At 44.0% G+C, this 20,731-nt stretch overlaps 1 protein-coding gene across 5 annotated transcripts in view; it reads left to right on the top strand.

Moving 5' to 3' along the window:
• The window catches only part of LOC137430240 (cAMP-regulated phosphoprotein 21), a 247,709-nt gene that overhangs the window by 173,087 nt on the left and 53,891 nt on the right, over positions 1-20,731 (top strand). For 4 of the 5 annotated variants that reach the window (XM_068120952.2, XM_068120951.2, XM_068120949.2 and 1 more), the window contains exons 13-19: positions 3,937-3,971; positions 4,091-4,332; positions 4,462-4,677; positions 6,934-7,532; positions 10,871-10,960; positions 15,375-15,605; positions 17,550-17,652. In XM_068120952.2, the coding sequence (XP_067977053.2) occupies positions 3,937-3,971; positions 4,091-4,332; positions 4,462-4,677; positions 6,934-7,532; positions 10,871-10,960; positions 15,375-15,605; positions 17,550-17,652 (1,516 nt within the window). The remainder of the gene's footprint in view (positions 1-3,936; positions 3,972-4,090; positions 4,333-4,461; positions 4,678-6,933; positions 7,533-10,870; positions 10,961-15,374; positions 15,606-17,549; positions 17,653-20,731) is intronic. The other variant, XM_068120950.2, reaches the window with a different exon arrangement.

Below are 20,731 nucleotides of genomic sequence, written 5' to 3'. Positions count from 1 at the left end.
ATCTCTGAGAAAAATGGCAACACACACACACACACACACACACACACACACACACACACACACACACACGCCCACACACGCACACACACACACACACCAACTGCTCTCTTATATAGTTTATGGTTGTCTTAGGAAGTCCAGTGTGCAGAGGTTGTTTGCACTCTACAACCAAATCCGCTTCATGTTCTGTTAGTGTCAAACCCTCCATGTCAGTGCCCCGCCCCACATCTCCTGCAAGCCCGCGTCCTTCCAACCCCACCGCTCCTATGTGTACCTCCCCTACAGCCACCCTCCACTTCATGTCACCCCATCTTTGCATCCCCCCGCACCCCATATTCTCTCCAAGCTTCACTCTCACCCTTCCCTCTAAATGATTTCCACCAAACGTACCCCTTCAATGCTTCCCCCTCTCATATTTCCCCTCAATGCTTCCCCTTCTTGGCTACCCCCTTGTCCTGTGCCCCTCTTGGCTTCCCCCTCATCCTGCCTTCTCTCGGCTTCCCCTTCATCTTGCCCCCTCCCCCTTGGACCGGAGACTACTGGACCGGGTGGCATCAGCTCACGTGTCCTAAAAACCTGCTCTGCTGCTCTTTCACATCCTCTGTCTGCTCTTTATGCCTTATCATTTGCCCTGGAACATCTTACACCTGCTTGAAAATCTGCCAACATCATTGCATTTTCATGGGCTAAGGCTCGTAATAGAGCTGACACACACACACACACACACACACACACACACACACACACACACACACACACACACACACACACACACACACACACACAGACATATTGATGAGATAAACACAACAGCCACTGAGCTTGGAGGAAATGCCATCACTTCCGGCACTTCCCGGGATACTCTGGACACCAGCAACATCATAACAATGCCGCCGCTTTTCTCACCGTACTCAGTGGGGAATTTCCTCAAGAGGAGTTTCCTCCTCCCCATGGATGCCAATGGATGGGGATTGTCCGTGCCTTACCTTTTCAAGTAAGGAAGCAACACATACCATTTTAAAAGTCTTTGTTATGACTTGAACCGGTCCAAACCGGATGAGTGTTTTTTTAGGAGACACCATCTCCTACGGAAGCTCATCCTCCCTTTACCAGGTGTTGTTTTTTGGTCCTGGCAGGGTGTCACAGTCACCCTTCGCACTAGCAAAGCCAGTGAGGGGTGTTGGCTTCGTAGCCGACAACCCCACCATGTGGCAGGTTAGCACTGGGTTACATGTTTCCAGTGGAAGTCCCAAAAGACTCACCTGACCAAAAAAAAAAATTAAAAGCATTAAAGCTTTGCATAAAAGGTGCGAGAACTGATCTCCTTAACTGTGCAGGCCTATTGGTTTACTTCCAATCATCAGCAAGTTCATGTAATCCATCATTGCAGTTGACATAAAATCATTCCTTTTCTCCAACGACCTCATCTCAGATCACCAGTTTGGATTCACACCAGGTCACCCCACATTGGCCATGCTGCCCTCTACTAACCCAACAATGGACGGAAGCCCTCAATGTCAGACATGAGATCAGGAACGTCTCTCTTGTGCTTACTCTCGTCAGGCAAATGACTGCTCATGCATCATTAACAGCCTGAAATGTACATCAGCGTGCAAGTTGCACACTTGCTCCAACATGGCCAGTGATGATTAGGAACCAGAGCATGATGGACAGGACTCATCAGACAGTGATGACGAATGAAAGGATACCTACATCAGCATGCGAGAAATTATCTGAAATCTGAAGAATAGCATTATAGCTCTTACTTGCCTTATATCTGCATGTTAAATATTTATTACATCTGCATGTTAAACATGATGCTGAAGAGGCACCATATGTAATTCTTACACAGTATAGCTAGGGATAAGAATTTGTTAAAAATACAAAACAAAAAAAACCCTGGGTTTTGGCAGAGCCTGGGTGAGGACTTGGCCACAAAGGCACACAACGGACGTGGACACTTTGAGACCTGATAGGTCTCTGTTCCATCTCCTGAAACCCACCCACGTGTGGAGATAGCAGACAATAACTTGCATAACATAGTCTCTCTCTCTCACTCTCACTCTCACTCTCACTCTCACTCTCACTCTCTCTCACTCTCACTCTCACTCTCTCACTCTCTCTCTCTCTCTCACTCTCACTCTCACTCTCACTCTCTCTCTCACACACACACACACTTTGAGACCAGTGAGGGCTCTGTTCCACCTTCTGAAACCCTCAAATGGAGATAACAACCAATAGCACACAGAAATCACATTACGCCTTAAAAAGACAGCATGAACTGTTTGGCCAGTGGATCATCAGTCATGCAGTGAGATCGGCTACAGAGCCTCGTAGAGGGGCGTAAGTCTTGCTTTTTTTATTGGGACCCCCCGTGGGGTGGGACAGCCCAGAAAATGGCATGCTCACAGAAGCGGACGGCCATGGAGTGGGATGCGCCACCCAAAAGGGAGGTGCCAAAGTTTACCGGCTCCGTAACTACATCTAAGTGGCAGTTGAGTTCCATTTTAAGTTGAGTGATTGCTGGTTCTGCAGTGTTGCAGTTCAGCTGGTTTCAGTTCCTTTCCAGTGCAGTGCAGTTCCGTTTTGAGTTATTGCCGGTACTAGTTCTGCAATGGTCGGGTTCAGTTGGAGTTTGAGCATGCATTGAGGCTGATGAACTTCTCCTCATATTGACTTCGCACCTCTTCATCTCCACGTCCCGAGCTGCAGTGCAGCCACAACCAAAGTTGCATGCAGCCACAACTATCGCTGTACTCCAGCAAAAACCCATTCCGCTCACCACGAGCCTGCACACTGCACATCCACCAGCTTCTGTTGTTTTGTGATTCCGCTGCTTATTAGCGGTGCCATAGTTGGTATGGGTTTGTGTTTTATTTATCTTCTGTAGAAAAGTTTCCGTGTCCATCATCGCTATCTGTGTTTGTCTACCGACAGATCTGTTGATTACTTATCGATTGTCCCATCTATGCTTATTCCTGTAATTCATTGTAAACAAGAACGGCACTCAGTAGAGAGCATACCTCTGTCAGGCTGAACAGTTTACGTTTTGTATCCACTGATGGACCAGATCTGGATTCGGACCTGAACCAAAATCTAATCGGCTTGTTCTTATCACCTACCCAACTCATCCACAGAGTTTTGTCATAATCCGGCTACAACCTTTTGAAAATATATTGCTATGTTTCATTTTTGGCCCTATCACTCACTGGGGAAGAATTGCTTAAACAATTGTTTAGTATCCTAATATTTACCAGAATCCAATCAATTTGTCATTGTCACACACCCAACCTGTTGTCCACCAGGTGTTGGCTGAATCCATCCATAACTTTTTGAGATATCGTGCTATATTTAGTTTTCAACCCTATCTCTCCCTGGTGGTTGATCACTTAAAGAAATTATAGTATCTGGATCTGGATCTTCACCAAAATGTAATCGATTCATCCTTGTCACACACCCAACCTGTCCACCAAATGTAGGCCGAATCCATCCATAGATTTTTTAGATATCCTTCATTGCACATTCAGTGGCGGAGGTAATAAACCCATTTTGATGATAAAGGAATGTTTTCCCACCTCCCGTGTGATGCTTCGCCATGTTGGACCTCATTTGAGTGATCCATGGGGAATATCAGTACAGTATTGCGTGAACGCAGTATTGTAAACGTCGTTTTGGGATCTGCATATGGTCATAGACCTCCGGCTCAGAGCGATCTATGATAAAGGACCTTCTGATGCGACAATATATATGGGAGAACTTTATGTATGAATTTATGTATGTTATTTAAACACCTTCACCTCCGTGGTGTCTATGACACCCACAAACGGCTTCTGATTGGTTGTTTTATTTATTTATATATACACATTTATACTTTCATGTGATGAGGCATATGGAGGAGAACAGCAATTAAAGATTTTTTGTTAATTTCTTTTCCAGTCAACTTCTCCAGACAACACACAAATTGAAATGAGGTGAGTTTAAAATAATGATATCAACTTTCAAAAGCCAGGCTTGCTTTTTCTTGTCATTTTTAAATGAATAGTGCTCCAATGCGACTCGTTTGTTTTTGCTCCTCCAAACTCACGATCAGATCAAAAAAAGACTGCGGTGAGTGCATGCTTAATGGACGGCAAGGCAGTGTGGATGCCGAGATGATGTCGTCTGACCTTCGACCCTGGAGCAGTACTGATTCTGAGATCTCTTGCCAGCGCAATACTCGACCCACAGTGACCAAGGCAAGCAGCTTTGGTGGGATTTCGGTGCTGTCCCGTTCTGACAGTAATGGTGGATGTACTTCTTCCAAACCAGCCATCTGCCACCTCTCAAAAATGGGTACGTTTATGGGTACACAATGGGTCTTGGTACACAAGTATTAAAATATATATTTAAAAGCAAGCTGCTGTTTCATCACACCCATGACTGCCTCCAATGACGTTAGGGTATTATTGTGTGCTGTTCAAGGCTCAGATTCATCGAGCAGTGTCAGCTCAACTGGCTCGGCAACTCGGCCTCAATACCCAGCCGGGCAGCCACCGGTAGCCAACACGCATGTAAATCGGCCCACCTCCTCAGGAAACGACAGGTCTGGGGGTGTGCATGCATCACCGAATTACTACCTTTTGCCGTTAGATCTTGCTGGCATTCCACCTGGTAGCATTCTTATCAACCCACAGACAGGTGTGTATTTTTTTTTCTTTGCCACATTTCATTGACTTTATGGAAGACTGGACATATAACAAGGCCGAATATTTGAATGCAAGTGACATTAGCCTGAATGGAGGTTTGCTGCTGTTAAACTTAAATCCACTTGAAACCTCTGTTCTTCCAAGTGGATTCTCTGCTAAAGGTGATGTTATGGCACATGACTATTACGTATTACAGCATCTACACATAGGGCCATTGTGTAAAGTCTGACAAAAAGTATCAACAAAATGGATTGTATGGTGATCCCTTGCAACTCCTTTATTTTTGCTTGTTTTCTTTAAAGGACAGTTTGTCCTTTGGAGTGACATGTTTTTTTGTTTTTTCACCATATAAACAAACATTCAACCATTAGCCAACGTCCACTTACGGTATCGCTCGGCCATTTGATTAATAACAGTGGAGCGTTGAGAGTACGGTACTCTATCGAGGGGGTTTAATTCAATGGTGAGGTAAAGAGGATTTAGATGCTGGACCTTGCCTGAATTAAACGTCTTAGATGGCATCGGTGGTTGTTTAGCAACCTGCTGTGCTGCGGAAATATCGTGTGTTCGTTGGCTTACAGGTTCGTCGGCCTGATAGTGTGCTAGAGAACGTCTCCCGAGTCCGCATCCATATTAAAAAAAGTTTTCATCTCAGCGTAGGTCTTAAATGTTTTGCATCACATGTTGTATGATGTATCTATTGTGCTACTGTGTAGTCAGAGATTGACCTGAATCGATGTACTCTCTTGAGGTTTCACTCACTGTGGAATGAAAGTAGTATGGCCATAGACAGTGTGCATACCAGAAAGCTGTGTCACGAACTGCCACCAACGCTATAATCTGGGATTGAGAGGGGGACTATACATGGCCAGATGGATCAGTAGTAGGATATTTGAATCTGAGGGCCAAATAGATATAACAATATATAACAATATATAACAATATATATATATATATATATATATATATATATATATATATATATATATATATATATATATATATATATATATAACATATAAATAGATATATAATAGATATATAATAATATGAATGAATGAATGAATGATCGTTTTAAGGCCATTTTTCCCCGCTAGAGCGGGGTTTAGCCTTGCGGGCCCCATGACAATCATGGTTCCCTGTTTGAGGCAATGTTTTTATGGCCGGATGCCCTTCCTGACGCCAACCCTTGGTCACGCTCTTACGATGCGCAGGGATACGGTGTACCTATTCTAAATCGGGGTACACACCGTGATCATTCATCCCAGCAAGCTGGTACTCAATTTGCCGACCTCGGAAGGATGACAGGCTGAGTCAACCCCCCTGGCGTTAATTCAGCGATGGACCGGGATTCGAACCCAGGATCCTAGGATCCCAAGCCGGCACCCTGACTGCTAAGCCAATGCCAGGCTTAGATATATAATAATATATTTATGGATATATGGATATATGAATAACAAAAAAGGTATTTGTTTAATTTCTGGAATGTTAATAGATTGTACATTTATCTGTTTTTAATGATTGTAGAAGTTTGTATTTTGTTTTTCTTTGAAGCAGATTTGTAAACAATTCAGATTTAAACTAGAACGGCACTCGGTAGAAAGCATACCTCCGCCAAGCTGAATGGTTTACGTTTTGTATCCCACTGATAGGTCGGATCTGGATCCGGACCAGAACCAAAATCCAATCAGCTTGTTCTTATCACCTAACCAACTCATCCACCCAGTTTTGTCACAACTCGTCCACAACGTTTTGAAATATGATATATATCGTTTTTGGCACCATCTCCCAATGGTGAAGAATCACTTTTAATTTTTTTTTATCGTATTCGCATCTGGATTCGGATCTTCATCACAATCGTAGCAATTTGTCCTTCTCAGACACCTAACCTGTCCCCAAAGTTTTGGCCGAATCATTTCATAACGTTTTGAGGTATCGTGCTGTATATTGTTTTTGGCCCAATGGTGACGAATCACTTAAAAATTCTCGGATCCAGACGGATCTTCACCAAAATCGAATTGATTTGTCGGTGTCACACACCCAAACCTGTCGAAGTTTCATCTGAACCCGTCTATAACTTTTTTGGATATAATGTTTATATATCATTTTTGGCCCCATCTCCAAATGGTGAAGAATCTCTTCCTCCCCCTCTCACCCTCCCCCCCCCCCCCCTTTCTTCATATGTGTATGGATGATATCGATGTGGGCCTTTTCGGTCTCATTATTTTACTCTGCCCTTCTGTTCCAGGGCAGCCATTACTAAATTCTGATGGCTCGCTTGCTGTGTACAATCCCCCTGCTGCTACCTCGAATAGTCAACCTCTCCGCAGCCCCATGGCACCACCTTTATCTTCTCAACACCAAATGCCACCACATATGCAGCATCCTCCAAGCTTGCAGCATCCTCCAACCTTGCAGCATCCTCCATCTTTACAGCATCCTCCAAGCTTGCAGCATCTTCCAACCTTGCAGCATCCTCCAACCTTGCAGCATCCTCCAACCTTGCAGCATCCTCCAACCTTGCAGCATCCTCCAACCTTGCAGCATCCTCCAACCTTGCAGCATCCTCCAACCTTGCAGCATCCTCCAACCTTGCAGCATCCTCCAACCTTGCAGCATCCTCCAACCTTGCAGCATCCTCCAACCTTGCAGCATCCTCCAACCTTGCAGCATCCTCCAACCTTGCAGCATCCTCCAACCTTGCAGCATCCTCCAACCTTGCAGCATCCTCCAACCTTGCAGCATCCTCCATCTTTACAGCATCCTCCATCCTTGCAACAACAACAACAACAGCAGCAACAGCATCAACAACAACAACAACAACAACAACAGACAATCCTTACACAGGTGCAGAACACTGAGAAATCATTCTCACAAAGATAGACACTTGCAAGGACACAAGCATGTGAGCGTACGAACACACGGACACAATATTACATATTGCAAGGATAGTTCAAGGTTGATGTGGACTTTTAACTGGGATTTTCAAATAATTGTTCAAGGTGGAAATTTAGTCTCATGATTTTGTCTGTTGTGAATAATTACAATCCTTTGTCAAATAACAAAACTAACATGGCAGCGAAAAGTCACATGTGCTGTGGAGCAGAGATTTACAATCTGTCTGCACCATTTGGTGATTCTTGTATTTCACGTCATGGTGTGTTTTAGTGGTTCACCAAGTTAAACAAAAGGCGATTGATTGGTGTGTTATTGGCTGTATGCAGCTGTCACTCTAGCATGTCTAACATTAAACATGTCGAACAGCTAATTTTGGAGAATCGCTGCATCACTACATGTGAAATTTCAGAATAATTGGACGTCTGTACAAAAGATCATTAATTCTCAATGGAAGTTCAATAAGGCTAGTGCAAAGTAGGTACCAATAGGCCATTGGCTGCATCATTCAATAGGCTTGACTTGTTTGTTCGTATGCAGCCTGTGGCTGATTGGCTGCATCATTCTCTGGGGGTGCGGCTATGCCGCTGATGCAATGCCCCTTACCAGCTATCTGGTACTCATCTTGCCAACCTCGGAAGGATGAAAGGTTGAGTTGACCCACTTGGTGTTAACTCAACGGCATGATAGGGGCTTGAACTCAAGACCCTAGATCTTAAGCCAGCCACCTTAACCGTTAATCCACAACCAGGTTTTCATGGTTGATGAAAACACGATTTGTGTTGGCATTGCACCATAGCAAATGCTAACAGAGCGAGGGTGGATATTTCTTCAAGATTCATCTAATGAGACCTGGGTCCTCCATTTCACACCATAGTCAAAGCGAGTCGAGATTAAGCGGAAACATCTGTGTTCCCCACCACAAAGAAAACCCTTCGGAGGCCCATCCATCAGCCAGAAAGCCTACAGCAGTTGTGTTTTTGAGATCTTAATGGTTTGATTCATGTGGAACTTCTTGAAAGTTGACAGACTATCATTGTAAAGTACTAATTACTACAGTGACTGTGTTATCACCGTCTTTAGTGAATCGAGTAAAACGAGCAGTATTCTGATGACAGCCAGGTATGTTGCTTCCAGACCTTGATTTTGGTGCATGATAATGCTTGCCCTCATCTATCAAATCTGACCAATACTACATTAGCGGAGATAGGTTGAGAAGTTCCAAATCGTCCTCCATTAATTGCAGACTCGTTACCTTGTAATCTTCTCTCTTTTCCAAAAAAAACCAAAAAAACTTAAAACCCATCTAGATGGCATTAATTTGCTGGTGATGAAAATGTCAAAGCAGGTGTACTGAACTGGCTGTGTACCCGTCCCAAAGATAGCATCAAGGGACCAGAGTGTTACGTATATAGTAAGGGATGTAATAGGTGATGTTTCTTCGACATTCCCAATACCTTTGGAATTTTCACACCAAAATGTCCACGTCAACATTGAGCTCTTCATTTTTGTGTGCACATGCACGGTATTATTATGATATGTGTGTATATGAAGTCGGATACTTCATTACCATAAAAAAAATTTCCTTTTCTTACTTTGATAAATAACTTCGATTTTGTTTTCCCATTAACCTGCTCCATTATTTTTTACGGCGCAGCCCATATGGCAAAGCGGTCTAGATCAGTTTGTCCGTCCGTATGTATGTATGTCCCCTCAAACGTATACCAATCAGAGCTGAGGATCTGGTCACATGACAGGGTGATGTGATTACGTCTGAGGTCATTACGGCGTACAACGGCTGACTCCACACTCTGGCATTTTGATTCCGATGTCTTTCAGGCCGAACATATCATCGAACCTGTCATATATCACAATCGCCATGCTCTACCTTCACGTTTTTCATTCAGTGTGAAACACAAAAACTCGATTGTTAAAATGATCATCAAATATTGAAAGCATCGACGTCACGGATCTTCCAACGACATAGTACGTATAGGCCTTGGGTTTCATGCCTTCATGCGTCACCTTCAGGCCACTTCGGACAAATTAGCCCAGGTTTCTTAATACAGTAGTGTTGTTTTCGTAATCATGATAATAGCGTTAATACTAATAATATCGTAAATATAATCGTAACACTGCAATCCTTTTGTCGTCATTGCAAAGTTTCTATATTGAAGCGGTGTATGGTTCATGAATCGATGATAAGCAGTGTACGGTACAAATAATGCGGAAGTAAGGAATTTGCCTCGGTTTTTTTTTAGTAATACCATTTTCATAATAATGATAACGTAACATTTATATCATAGTAAATCTAATCGTAACACTAATCCCTTCGTAGTGACTGCAAAGTTACTGGAGGTTAAAATATATAATCGTCTATAAATTAAAGTAGCGGCAGTTTTTTGTCCGCCTGTCACACTACGTCATTACGTCTATGATGTGATTACGACGGCTGACTCCACCGACCGACATTTTAATTTACTAGTACACCCGCTCACTACGGGAGAGGCAGGAAGGGTCATTCCTCTTTGGGGTATAGATATTAGTCTCTCTATGGTCGGGTCTCAAGAACATTGGGTGTGTGTTCATTTACCAAGGTTCTTGTGGAGAGCTCGCCAAGTGGTTTAAGCATTCGAGCAAGTACGCCATTCAAAACCGTTAAGGAACAGCTGGCTTGGCAAGCGCTAGCTAGCTGCTTGGTAAATGAGCACACCCCGGTCTTCCTCCCTTTCAGTTTCATGTTAAACAGCAGGAAAAGTGGGTTTCATTGGTGGTTTTCAAAACAAAACCTTAATTGGTGGGTTTCAAAAGGCCACTACGAAAAACGCCATTTTAGTGGCAGGAAGGGTCATGTTATTTACCCAACCCTTGTGGGGCATATATATTACAGTAGATCTTCGCTCAGTTCTGTCAGTAAAACTTACCTCATGGATGTCGGGATTCCTCCAAATTTCTTTATTTAATGTTATAAACAGCATTAACGACTGTTTAAAAATCTAATCATATGTGTTTGTGGTTTATAATATTTTACAAGCCCAGCTACGCCGCTGTTAGACTTCTGGTCTTGTTTAGATGACTACCTTCGAACATACTTTCTTTGTTCTTCAAAACTCTACCCTTCCATGTCACTTCTTTAAACATTTAATGATTATTTACTCTTCGATTTCTGTCCCAACCTTTTCCTTATATATTGCTGATTTCCTGTTCTTCGGCCATCGCTGGCAACTCTTCCTCTTCGTTCATTTCTGCCACTTCCTTCTTGGTTCTTGCACCGATGCACACTTTGACAGGGCATCCAAGCGGCACAGTACCCTGCGGTTTCATACCCTCAGCCTCACGCTCTGTTGCCTCCGATGCATACACAGCATCCGTACCCACCGGTACGCTCGCTCCTCTTTTATCCCTTCTCTTGGTCCACTGTTTATTTATTCATTCATTTGTGTATTTATTTTTGCAAGTTTGCTTTTCTGGCCTTAAAAATGACTGCCTTGTCGAGAGGAGGGGTGGGAATGTCTTCAGTGGATTTTTTTGTTTGTTTGTTTTGGCATTTTATTTCACTGAGGCTTTTTTGTAACTTCAGGTCTGACATTTGTATTTTTATTTTCAATTGATGCTACAATTGTGTCGGGTTTTTTTTCTCACCTTGTTTGCTCTCCTGGATTTCATCTACAATGACTCTCGTTCCTTCTTTGTTGATGGTGTGATGTTGTGTTGATGAAACATAAGCAAGTTGAGCTGTCTTTGTCATTGAAGCTCCTGCCAATCGCACCCCAAACAATCACCGCTCTTTCAAAATCACCGAGGTCTCTTTCAGCCATGTTAGCCATAATTATAGGCAACCAGGCCCGTGCAGCATTTTTATACGTGACCATAAGCATGCTGGGATGTTATTTGCTTCATTAACACATGGGACACACCTGTGCGGAAGCTGTTGCTTTCAATATACTTGGTGTACCTCATTTACCTGGGTGTTTCCATTTTTGTCCACAACCTGTGCATTACATCGATGTTCTTTTAGATTGTGGTTGCTTTGATTATATTGGGCTCGTCCATGTTTCCATCAGGTCGCACTTGCATAGTTGTTAAGAATGGATAAAAATACCAGCCTTGTGAAACGGAATATGTGACCAAGTTATCCCAGCCTGTTTGTTGTGATTTGAGTAAATGTAATTGAAATCATATTTGAATTTATAGTGCAAAACTTTTGAGGCCTTCATTCTAAGCATAATAATCACCCCAACTTTTCTGTTATGGAAATTTCATATCAAGTATAATACACATGGCTCTCGTATTTGTGAGAATTACGTTTCTGAAAAACCTGGCGAATGTAGAATTTGTGAATACGGATACGGATACCATGGTTTAATGGGAGAAAGCAGGTTATATTCCCAGGTCAGATTGAACATAGGGTGTTAAATGGTAAGTATTTATTAATGATATTTCAAATAAATAAAGTGCAGTATACAGAACAGTGTTTTTATTTACATTTGATGATGTGATTAGAATGATGATGATGGTGGTGGTGTTGGAGGGGAAGTCAGAAGGATGATTCATGGCCACTACAGATGCACCCCCACCCGTAAGCAGCCTGTCCAACATGTTCACTGTTTCGCTCAAACACATCACTTTCTTGTGCCTCTTTCCAGCAGACTCACCTTCCCCACTTATCTTGTGTTTAAAGGCCATGATTAACGGCAATTACAAGTTCATAATAGTGAGTGAGAGGTGCAGTGAGGCGTTTCAGATTCGGGAACCAAATATGGAACTGTACGGTATCAACATCTGGTCGGGTGGGTGGGAGGTGACATGGGGGAAGTGTGATGTGGGGTTCGCAACATCACGACGACCATTTAGGTTCTTCTTATTTATTAATTTTTTTCTGCCAATATCGGATCAGTATCTCAGATCATCAGATCTGATCAGATCTTAGTATCAGTATCTCAGATATGGCTGGGACTTCCACAATTAAATTTTGTATTAACAATGATAATGAAAAATATGTAAAGTTGACATAATTATTTGACCTTGACTTAACTTTAAGGTCATGAGCCATTTATAGATATTTAATCATTTAAGCACTCGACTAAGGACCGTCTGATCAGAATGAAATTGCCCTCCCTAGATATCCTAGACCTAGAGCAAGGCGCATTTACACTTAGTTTACATCATAACCCTCTGAATTAAAGGTCAAGGTCAAATGGTTGTCTGAAAGAAAAATGTGTTTTCATCACTCAATTTTGCCAATGCGGAATCTCAAAGGCCGCTTGTCCTTCCAAGATGTTTATTGCATCATAATAATGGAACTGCAATGAAATTGTGCACCTGATAATTGATTTACCTGACCTACTTTTTCAGATTGTGACCAAATTACCAAAAATCACCTTTTCGATCATAATTTGAATAATTGTCCGATTTTTTTTAATGATGTGGTTTTTATAGATATCGTGTAAATAGGGACACATTTTCTTAATTTACACTCTATCCCTAAATGTTGTAGGTCAAGGTCATATGACAGTCCAAAAAAAATGGCCATCATTGGATTGTGGGCCAAATGTAAGTCTCGGGCGATCACCAAGGGTGAGCTGAGGGATGCCCTTGGTGATCGCTTTGTGGTCGCAGATATCTCGTATTTATTTGTTTTTTTTTTGTTTTGTTTTTTGTTTGTTTTTTGGCAGCAGATCTTGGCTCATGGAAGAGTGAGGAGACAGAGTGTAAATGTACTGACAGTGGAACGACAGTTGGACACAGCAAACAAGGGGAACGGGGAGAGAGAGAAATGGGGGGAGGAAAAACAATAACCTGGATAGTAATGGGGATTGGTTTGGAAGGGTCTATTGGGGTAGAGAATATTCCAAGTAGGATGGGGGACGGCAGGATATGGTGGCACCTCACATACTTGAACCGCTGGAAGGAAGAATGCAATCGAACTGTCTCTGGAAGGCAGTTCCACAAATGAGAGAAAAGAGGGGAGGTGGGCATAACTGGGATTGTGGGAGTTGATCCAGGAGGGGATTACTGGAAGAAAGCTTGCATCCTGGTGGATCTGCAGAGGATCACAGGACGTATTGGTCACCAACCTGTGTGCGATGTAAAAGCAACCATCTTGTGCTTCAGCCTCATCATGGGAGATTGCAATAATGTTGTGAACTTTAGATTCCAGGAGAGAGATGTGATGCTGTGGCACCACCCCATAAGGGATAGCACTAATTCATTTTGCCAAGGACGAAGGCCTAGTCGGCCATGACTAATTCGGGTCCTCCGAGAAATCACTTTGAACGATGGAGTGAAACTTTTATTTAATGGTTGAACTCGATCCCATTTTGCCATCTATTTGTTCAGGATGCAAAATGACAATTGTTGAGGTCCCTGCCCCCTCACTTATCTCGTATCCCACATATAAGCAGCACCACGCCTCACTTTCTCTCCCATTTCTCCAAACTTTCTATCACTCCTTTTATCACATCATTGCTTGTGTAACAGACTGCAAATACAGTATTTTTAGGTAATGGGCAGATGGTTACAGACAGTTTAAGTCATTCGCTTTACTCATGGATTTACTGGAGGATTTAACAGAGCCATGTTATCATAAATGTCCTTGAACGAGGTTTTTTTCTGAGCAATTGTACGTTCTTGTTTTATTTATGATGAGAGTCAGTTTGGAAGGGCATATGTTGACGTCATAGAGAATGAGATTTTGTAAACGGAAGGTATGCTTTGGGTGCTTATCATCAAAGCGGTAGGGGTGGGGTGTGGCAACCCCCTTAGCCCCATCCCCCCACCTTGATCTGGCCCTGAACGATGGAGTGAGTATTCCATTGAGTATTATTATTGAGTATTGAACAGTATTCCATTGAGCTTTCATCCGCAGCTCAATGGAATACTGTTCTCCCCTATGGGCTGGTGCTCCTGCCTCACACCTGGCTCGGCTTCACGCTGTTGAATCCAAAGCTTTCAGAATCATTGGAATCTCCCGCGATGAAGCTATCTCTGAGGGCCTTTCACTCACTCACCGCAGGCAGGTAGGTGGTCTTTCTGTCTTCTACCGACTCCTCTCCGGCCTTGCTCCCCCAGCTCTCTCTGTGCTCTGTCCCCCAAATATTCCTACAGGTCGCACAAGATCTGCCAGCCACCCTCTAATGGTTAAACTGCCGAAATCTCGGCTCTCTGCTCACCTTCACTCTTTCATTCCTCTTTTCTCCCGCCTCTGGAACAAACTCCCACACTCACTTCAATCACACTCCTCCCTCCAGGTCTTCAAAACAGCTGTTCACCACCATCTCTTATCTTCCCCCATCCAAAACCTTGATCTTTTCTACCCCCACTAATTCACCCCAGATCCACCTTGTTTGAAATTCCAACTTCTTTCCTGGAAGTCTTGGCAGTGTCCATATGTTTTATACCTCTCCCACCCCCCCCCCCCCTTCCCATGCCTCCCCCCCCAAAGCCCTCTCCCTCCCACAGTTCTCTCGATGTCTCCATGTCTCTCGGTCCCTGCTCTCAAATGTTGTGTTTGTGTCCTTCCCCCTCTCTCCCCATCTTGTCTACCGCTCCCGATGTTATTTGTTTTGTGTGTCTGTTTGTCTTTCTGTGTGATTAATGTTCGCTCTTTCACGAGCCTCGATCTTGTATACAAAAAAACAAAAAAAAAACAAACAAAAAAAAAAATAAAAATAAAAACTACCATTCACATAATTTTTATATGTAAAAGCAATAATGAAGATAACATGAATATGTATGTGCAAGGCCAGTATAAATTAATGCCTTTAATGCCACCCCCTCCCCACCCCGAATCAGGATGAACTTGGGCAGCACTTTGGTGCAATGAACCTGAACCGACAGCCTTCAGCTGACGCATCAGACCCTTCCACGCTATATCCCATGCTGCCTCAAGCCTCACTGCAGCCTGGCTACTTAGCTGCATCTGTTCCTCCTTCGATTGGTCAGCATGGCATGTCCCATCAGGGTGGATACCAGGGACCAAACACTAGCAATCATCCGCAGGGATATGGGCATCATCCCACACAAGTGAGTTGGGACCGCTCGGAACCTATCCCCCCTTTTCCCATTGAAACAATGCCCCCACATTCGCAGTTCAAGCATTCGCGGCATTTTCCAGGAACGTATTCCTCGCGAATGTAGGGGTGCGACTGTGTTTGGGTTTTGGCATCAGGATAAGACATTTTGTCGTTTTCTTAATGCACTTGATGTGTTTATGTTCATTCCGAATCCATAGGTACACTATGTAATATTGAGTCGCATTCTCTGTGGAGTCATCACATTATGGTGAGAAAAGCATGACCTGCACCAGCTCTGCACAAGCTGGCAAAAATATTCTGTAGCTTTAGCCACGCTTTGAGCTCACTATGTTCCCTTTTAAGGCCTTGTTTTTGAGGTATTGTATAAAATATAGACTCCTTCCCTGTAGGACCAGGAACCATGTGCCTGCAACACTCCATCCTGTCTATGGTCCTCACAAGCAGATTTGGAGAGGCAGCCGAGATAATTGCAATTAAAAGGAGCATAAACACATCTAGCAGCTTGGTGCTGATTGACAAAGCAGATACTGTACTGCTGCTCACTACAAAGTCCCCTACATGGTAGGTGAAATTAATGCAGTATTATAGGTAGGTATGATAATGTTACATTATCGGCCTTTATACAAGTTAAATGATGGACTGAACATTTTTTTTTTAAAGAGAGTATTATGTCAATTACTATGAGATGAAGAATGGTGTGGCACGGAAACAATTGTATTTGTTCGTTTAAATAGTTATATATCCTGAAAATTATGACCCAAAGAACACTTTTTTTCTTCTTTATTTTTTGTATACTTGGTGGAGGCTTTTTATTTTTTTATTTTCTTTTTATACTGGATCGAGGCTCGTGAAAGAGCAAACATTTATCGCACACAAAAAAATCAAGCAGACAAACAATACATATAATAAGGGGAGCGGTGGACAAGATGGGAAGAGAAGGGGAAGCACACAAACAACATTTGAGAGCAGGGACATCGGGAGATCTGTGGGAGGGAGAGGGCTTGGGGGGAGGAGGCGTGGGAAGGGGGTGGGAGAAGTATAAAACACAAGGACACTGCAAGGACTTCCAGGAAAGAAGTCGGTATTCCAAAAAAGTGGATCTGGGGTGAATTAACGGGGGTAGAAAAGATCAAGGTTTTGGATGGGGGAAGATAAGAGATGGTGGTGAACAGCTGTTTTAAAGACCTGGAGGGAGGGGTGGGATTGAAGGGAGTGGGGGAGTTTGTTCCAGAGGCGGGAGAAAAGAGGAATGAAGGAGTGAAGGTGAGCAGAGAGTCCTGATTTTGGCAGTTTAACCATAAGAGGGTTGCTGGCAGATCTTGTGCGACCTGTAGGAATATTTGGGGGACAGAGCACAGAGAGAGCTGGGGGGGCAAGGCCAGAGAGGAGTCAGTAGAAGACAGAAAGACCACCAACCTGCCTGCGGTGAGTGAGTATCAGAGCTAACACATGGAACATAGTATAAAGGGAGAGGAAAGCACAACAACCGTAGGGAACAGGGACATCAAGAGATCTGTGGAAGGGAGAGGGCTGGGGCGGGGTACTGGGATAAGCAGGAAGGACACTACAGGGGATTTCAGGAAATAAAATAGGGAATTTGAAGGATGTGTGTTTGGGATGGCTAACAGGGGTAAAAAAGATCCAGGGTTTGGATGGAGGATGATATGAGATGGCAGTGATTTGACACTCTGTTTAATTAAGTGTGCAAGTAATTATGACCTCCAACTTCAACCTGTTGAAAATGGCTGAGGAATCCATTACCTCATCGGACAATCTTAACAAGCATCCAAGAAGAAACCACTTGTTTGAAATCTGGTCCTTTGGAAAAGGTTCAGACCAATCATTGAATAAATTTGAGCAGCAGGCATGTTGCTGTTACTGCAACGCTCAACTTGCTGAAGTTGTGATTTGAGCTCTTTTTGCCCACACACAGATGGCAGTGTACTATTGCCCTACGGCACAGCCGCCTCCCTCAGGGCAGCCCTTCCGCAGCATGACCACTCTGCAGTACAACTCACAACGGCCAACATCCACGAGTGAGTGAGGCAGCTACATTTTCTTTTCTTTGGTTTTACTGTGCTGTTCAGTGTGACTAAAAATCTATTTTGATTATTTTCTTATTGTTCCTCTCGATCAATATGTTTGCAGACCTGTGAGTCATTATTAAATGAAACATTGTGAATAATACTGTTTTAGACACTTAATTATGACTACACACCCAAATTAACAAATTATCTCATGATTAATGATGCCGAGATTACTTGGTATGTCGTGTTACCATGCAGCTTGCTCTTTGTGTTCTGTTGCCATGCAGCTTGCTCTTTGTGTTCTGTTGCCATGCAGCTTGCTCTTTGTGTTCTGTTACCATGCAGCTTGCTCTTTGTGTTCTGTTGCCATGCAGCTTGCTCTTTGTGTTCTGTTGCCATGCAGCTTGCTCTTTGTGTTCTGTTACCATGCAGCTTGCTCTTTGTGTTCTGTTACCATGCAGCTTGCTCTTTGTGTTCTGTTACCATGCAGCTTGCTCTTTGTGTTCTGTTACCATGCAGCTTGCTCTTTGTGTTCTGTTACCATGCAGCTTGCTCTTTGTGTTCTGTTACCATGCAGCTTGCCTGGTGTGTTCCGTTGGGATGCAGCTCACTCAGTGTGTTCTGTTACCATGCAGCTTGCTCTTTGTGTTCTGTTACCATGCAGCTTGCTCTTTGTGTTCTGTTACCATGCAGCTTGCTCTTTGTGTTCTGTTACCATGCAGCTTGCTCTTTGTGTTCTGTTACCATGCAGCTTGCTCTTTGTGTTCTGTTACCATGCAGCTTGCCTGGTGTGTTCCGTTGGGATGCAGCTCACTCAGTGTGTTCTGTTACCATGCAGCTCACTCAGTGTGTACTGTTACTATGCAGCTTGCTCTTTGTGTTCTGTTACCATGCAGCTTGCCTGGTCTGTTCCGTTGGGATGCAGCTCACTCAGTGTGTTCTGTTACCATGCAGCTTGCTCTTTGTGTTCTGTTGCCATGCAGCTTGCCTGGTGTGTTCCGTTGGGATGCAGCTCACTCAGTGTGTTCTGTTACCATGCAGCTTGCTCTTTGTGTTCTGTTACCATGCAGCTTGCCTGGTGTGTTCCGTTGGGATGCAGCTCACTCAGTGTGTTCTGTTACCATGCAGCTTGCTCTTTGTGTTCTGTTACCATGCAGCTTGCTCTTTGTGTTCTGTTACCATGCAGCTTGCCTGGTGTGTTCCGTTGGGATGCAGCTCACTCAGTGTGTTCTGTTACCATGCAGCTTGCTCTTTGTGTTCTGTTACCATGCAGCTTGCTCTTTGTGTTCTGTTACCATGCAGCTTGCTCTTTGTGTTCTGTTACCATGCAGCGTGCTCTTTGTGTTCTGTTACCATGCAGCTTGCTCTTTGTGTTCTGTTACCATGCAGCTTGCATGGTGTGTTCCGTTGGGATGCAGCTCACTCAGTGTGTTCTGTTACCATGCAGCTTGCTCTTTGTGTTCTGTTACCATGCAGCTTGCCTGGTGTGTTCCATTGGGATGCAGCTCACTCAGTGTGTTCTGTTACCATGCAGCTTGCTCTTTGTGTTCTGTTACCATGCAGCTTGCTCTTTGTGTTCTGTTACCATGCAGCTTGCCTGGTGTGTTCCGTTGGGATGCAGCTCACTCAGTGTGTTCTGTTACCATGCAGCTTGCTCTTTGTGTTCTGTTACCATGCAGCTTGCTCTTTGTGTTCTGTTACCATGCAGCTTGCTCTTTGTGTTCTGTTACCATGCAGCTTGCTCTTTGTGTTCTGTTGCCATGCAGCTTGCCTGGTGTGTTCTGTTACCATACAGCTTGGTTGGTGTGTTCTGTTGGCATACAGCTTGATTGGTGTGTTCTGTTGGCATACAGCTTGCCTGGTGTGTTCTGTTGGCATACAGCTTGCTCTTTGTGTTCTGTTACCATGCAGCTTGCCTGGTGTGTTCCGTTGGGATGCAGCTCACTCAGTGTGTTCTGTTACCATGCAGCTTGCTCTTTGTGTTCGGTTACCATGCAGCTTGCTCTTTGTGTTCTGTTACCATGCAGCTTGCCTGGTGTGTTCCGTTGGGATGCAGCTCACTCAGTGTGTTCTGTTACCATGCAGCTTGCTCTTTGTGTTCTGTTACCATGCAGCTTGCTCTTTGTGTTCGGTTACCATGCAGCTTGCTCTTTGTGTTCTGTTGACATGTAGCTTGATTGGTGTGTTCTGTTGGCATACAGCTTGCCTGGTGTGTTCTGTTGGCATACAGCTTGCTCTTTGTGTTCTGTTACCATGCAGCTTGCCTGGTGTGTTCCGTTGGGATGCAGCTCACCCAGTGTGTTCTGTTACCATGCAGCTTGCTCTTTGTGTTCGGTTACCATGCAGCTTGCCTAGTGTGTTCCGTTGGGATGCAGCTCACTCCGTGTGTTCTGTTACCATGCAGCTTGCTCTTTGTGTTCTGTTGGCATACAGCTTGATTGGTGTGTTATGTTACCATGCAGCTTGCCTGGTGTGTTTTGTTGGCATACAGCTTGCTTGTTGTGTTATGTTACCATGCAGCTTGCCTGGTGTGTTCTGTTGGCATACAGCTTGCTTGTTGTGTTCTGTGACCATGCAGCTTGCCTGGTGTGTTCTGTTGGCATACAGCTTGCTTGTTGTGTTCTGTGACCATGCAGCTTGCCTGGTGTGTTCTGTTGGCATACAGCTTGCTCTTTGTGTTCTGTTACCATGCAGCTTGCTCTTTGTGTTCTGTTGCCATGCAGCTTGCCTGGTGTGTTCTGTTGGCATACAGCTTGCCTGGTGTGTTCTGTTGGCATCCAGCTTGCTCTTTGTGTTCTGTGACCATGCAGCTTGCCTGGTGTATTCTGTGACCATGCAGCTTGCCTGGTGTGTTCTGTTGGCATACAGCTTGCTTGTTGTGTTCTGTGACCATGCAGCTTGCCTGGTGTATTCTGTGACCATGCAGCTTGCCTGGTGTGTTCTGTGACCATGCAGCTTGCCTGGTGTGTTCTGTTGGCATACAGCTTGCTCTTTGTGTTCTGTGACCATGCAGCTTGCTCTTTGTGTTCTGTTACCATGCAGCTTGCCTGGTGTGTTCTGTTGGCATACAGCTTGCTTGTTGTGTTCT

This window comes from Myxine glutinosa, chromosome 6, assembly GCF_964187855.1.
Source record: "Myxine glutinosa chromosome 6, kmMyxGlut1.1, whole genome shotgun sequence".
NCBI lineage: Eukaryota > Metazoa > Chordata > Myxini > Myxiniformes > Myxinidae > Myxine > Myxine glutinosa.
This window is presented reverse-complemented; position numbering and strand designations above follow the sequence as displayed.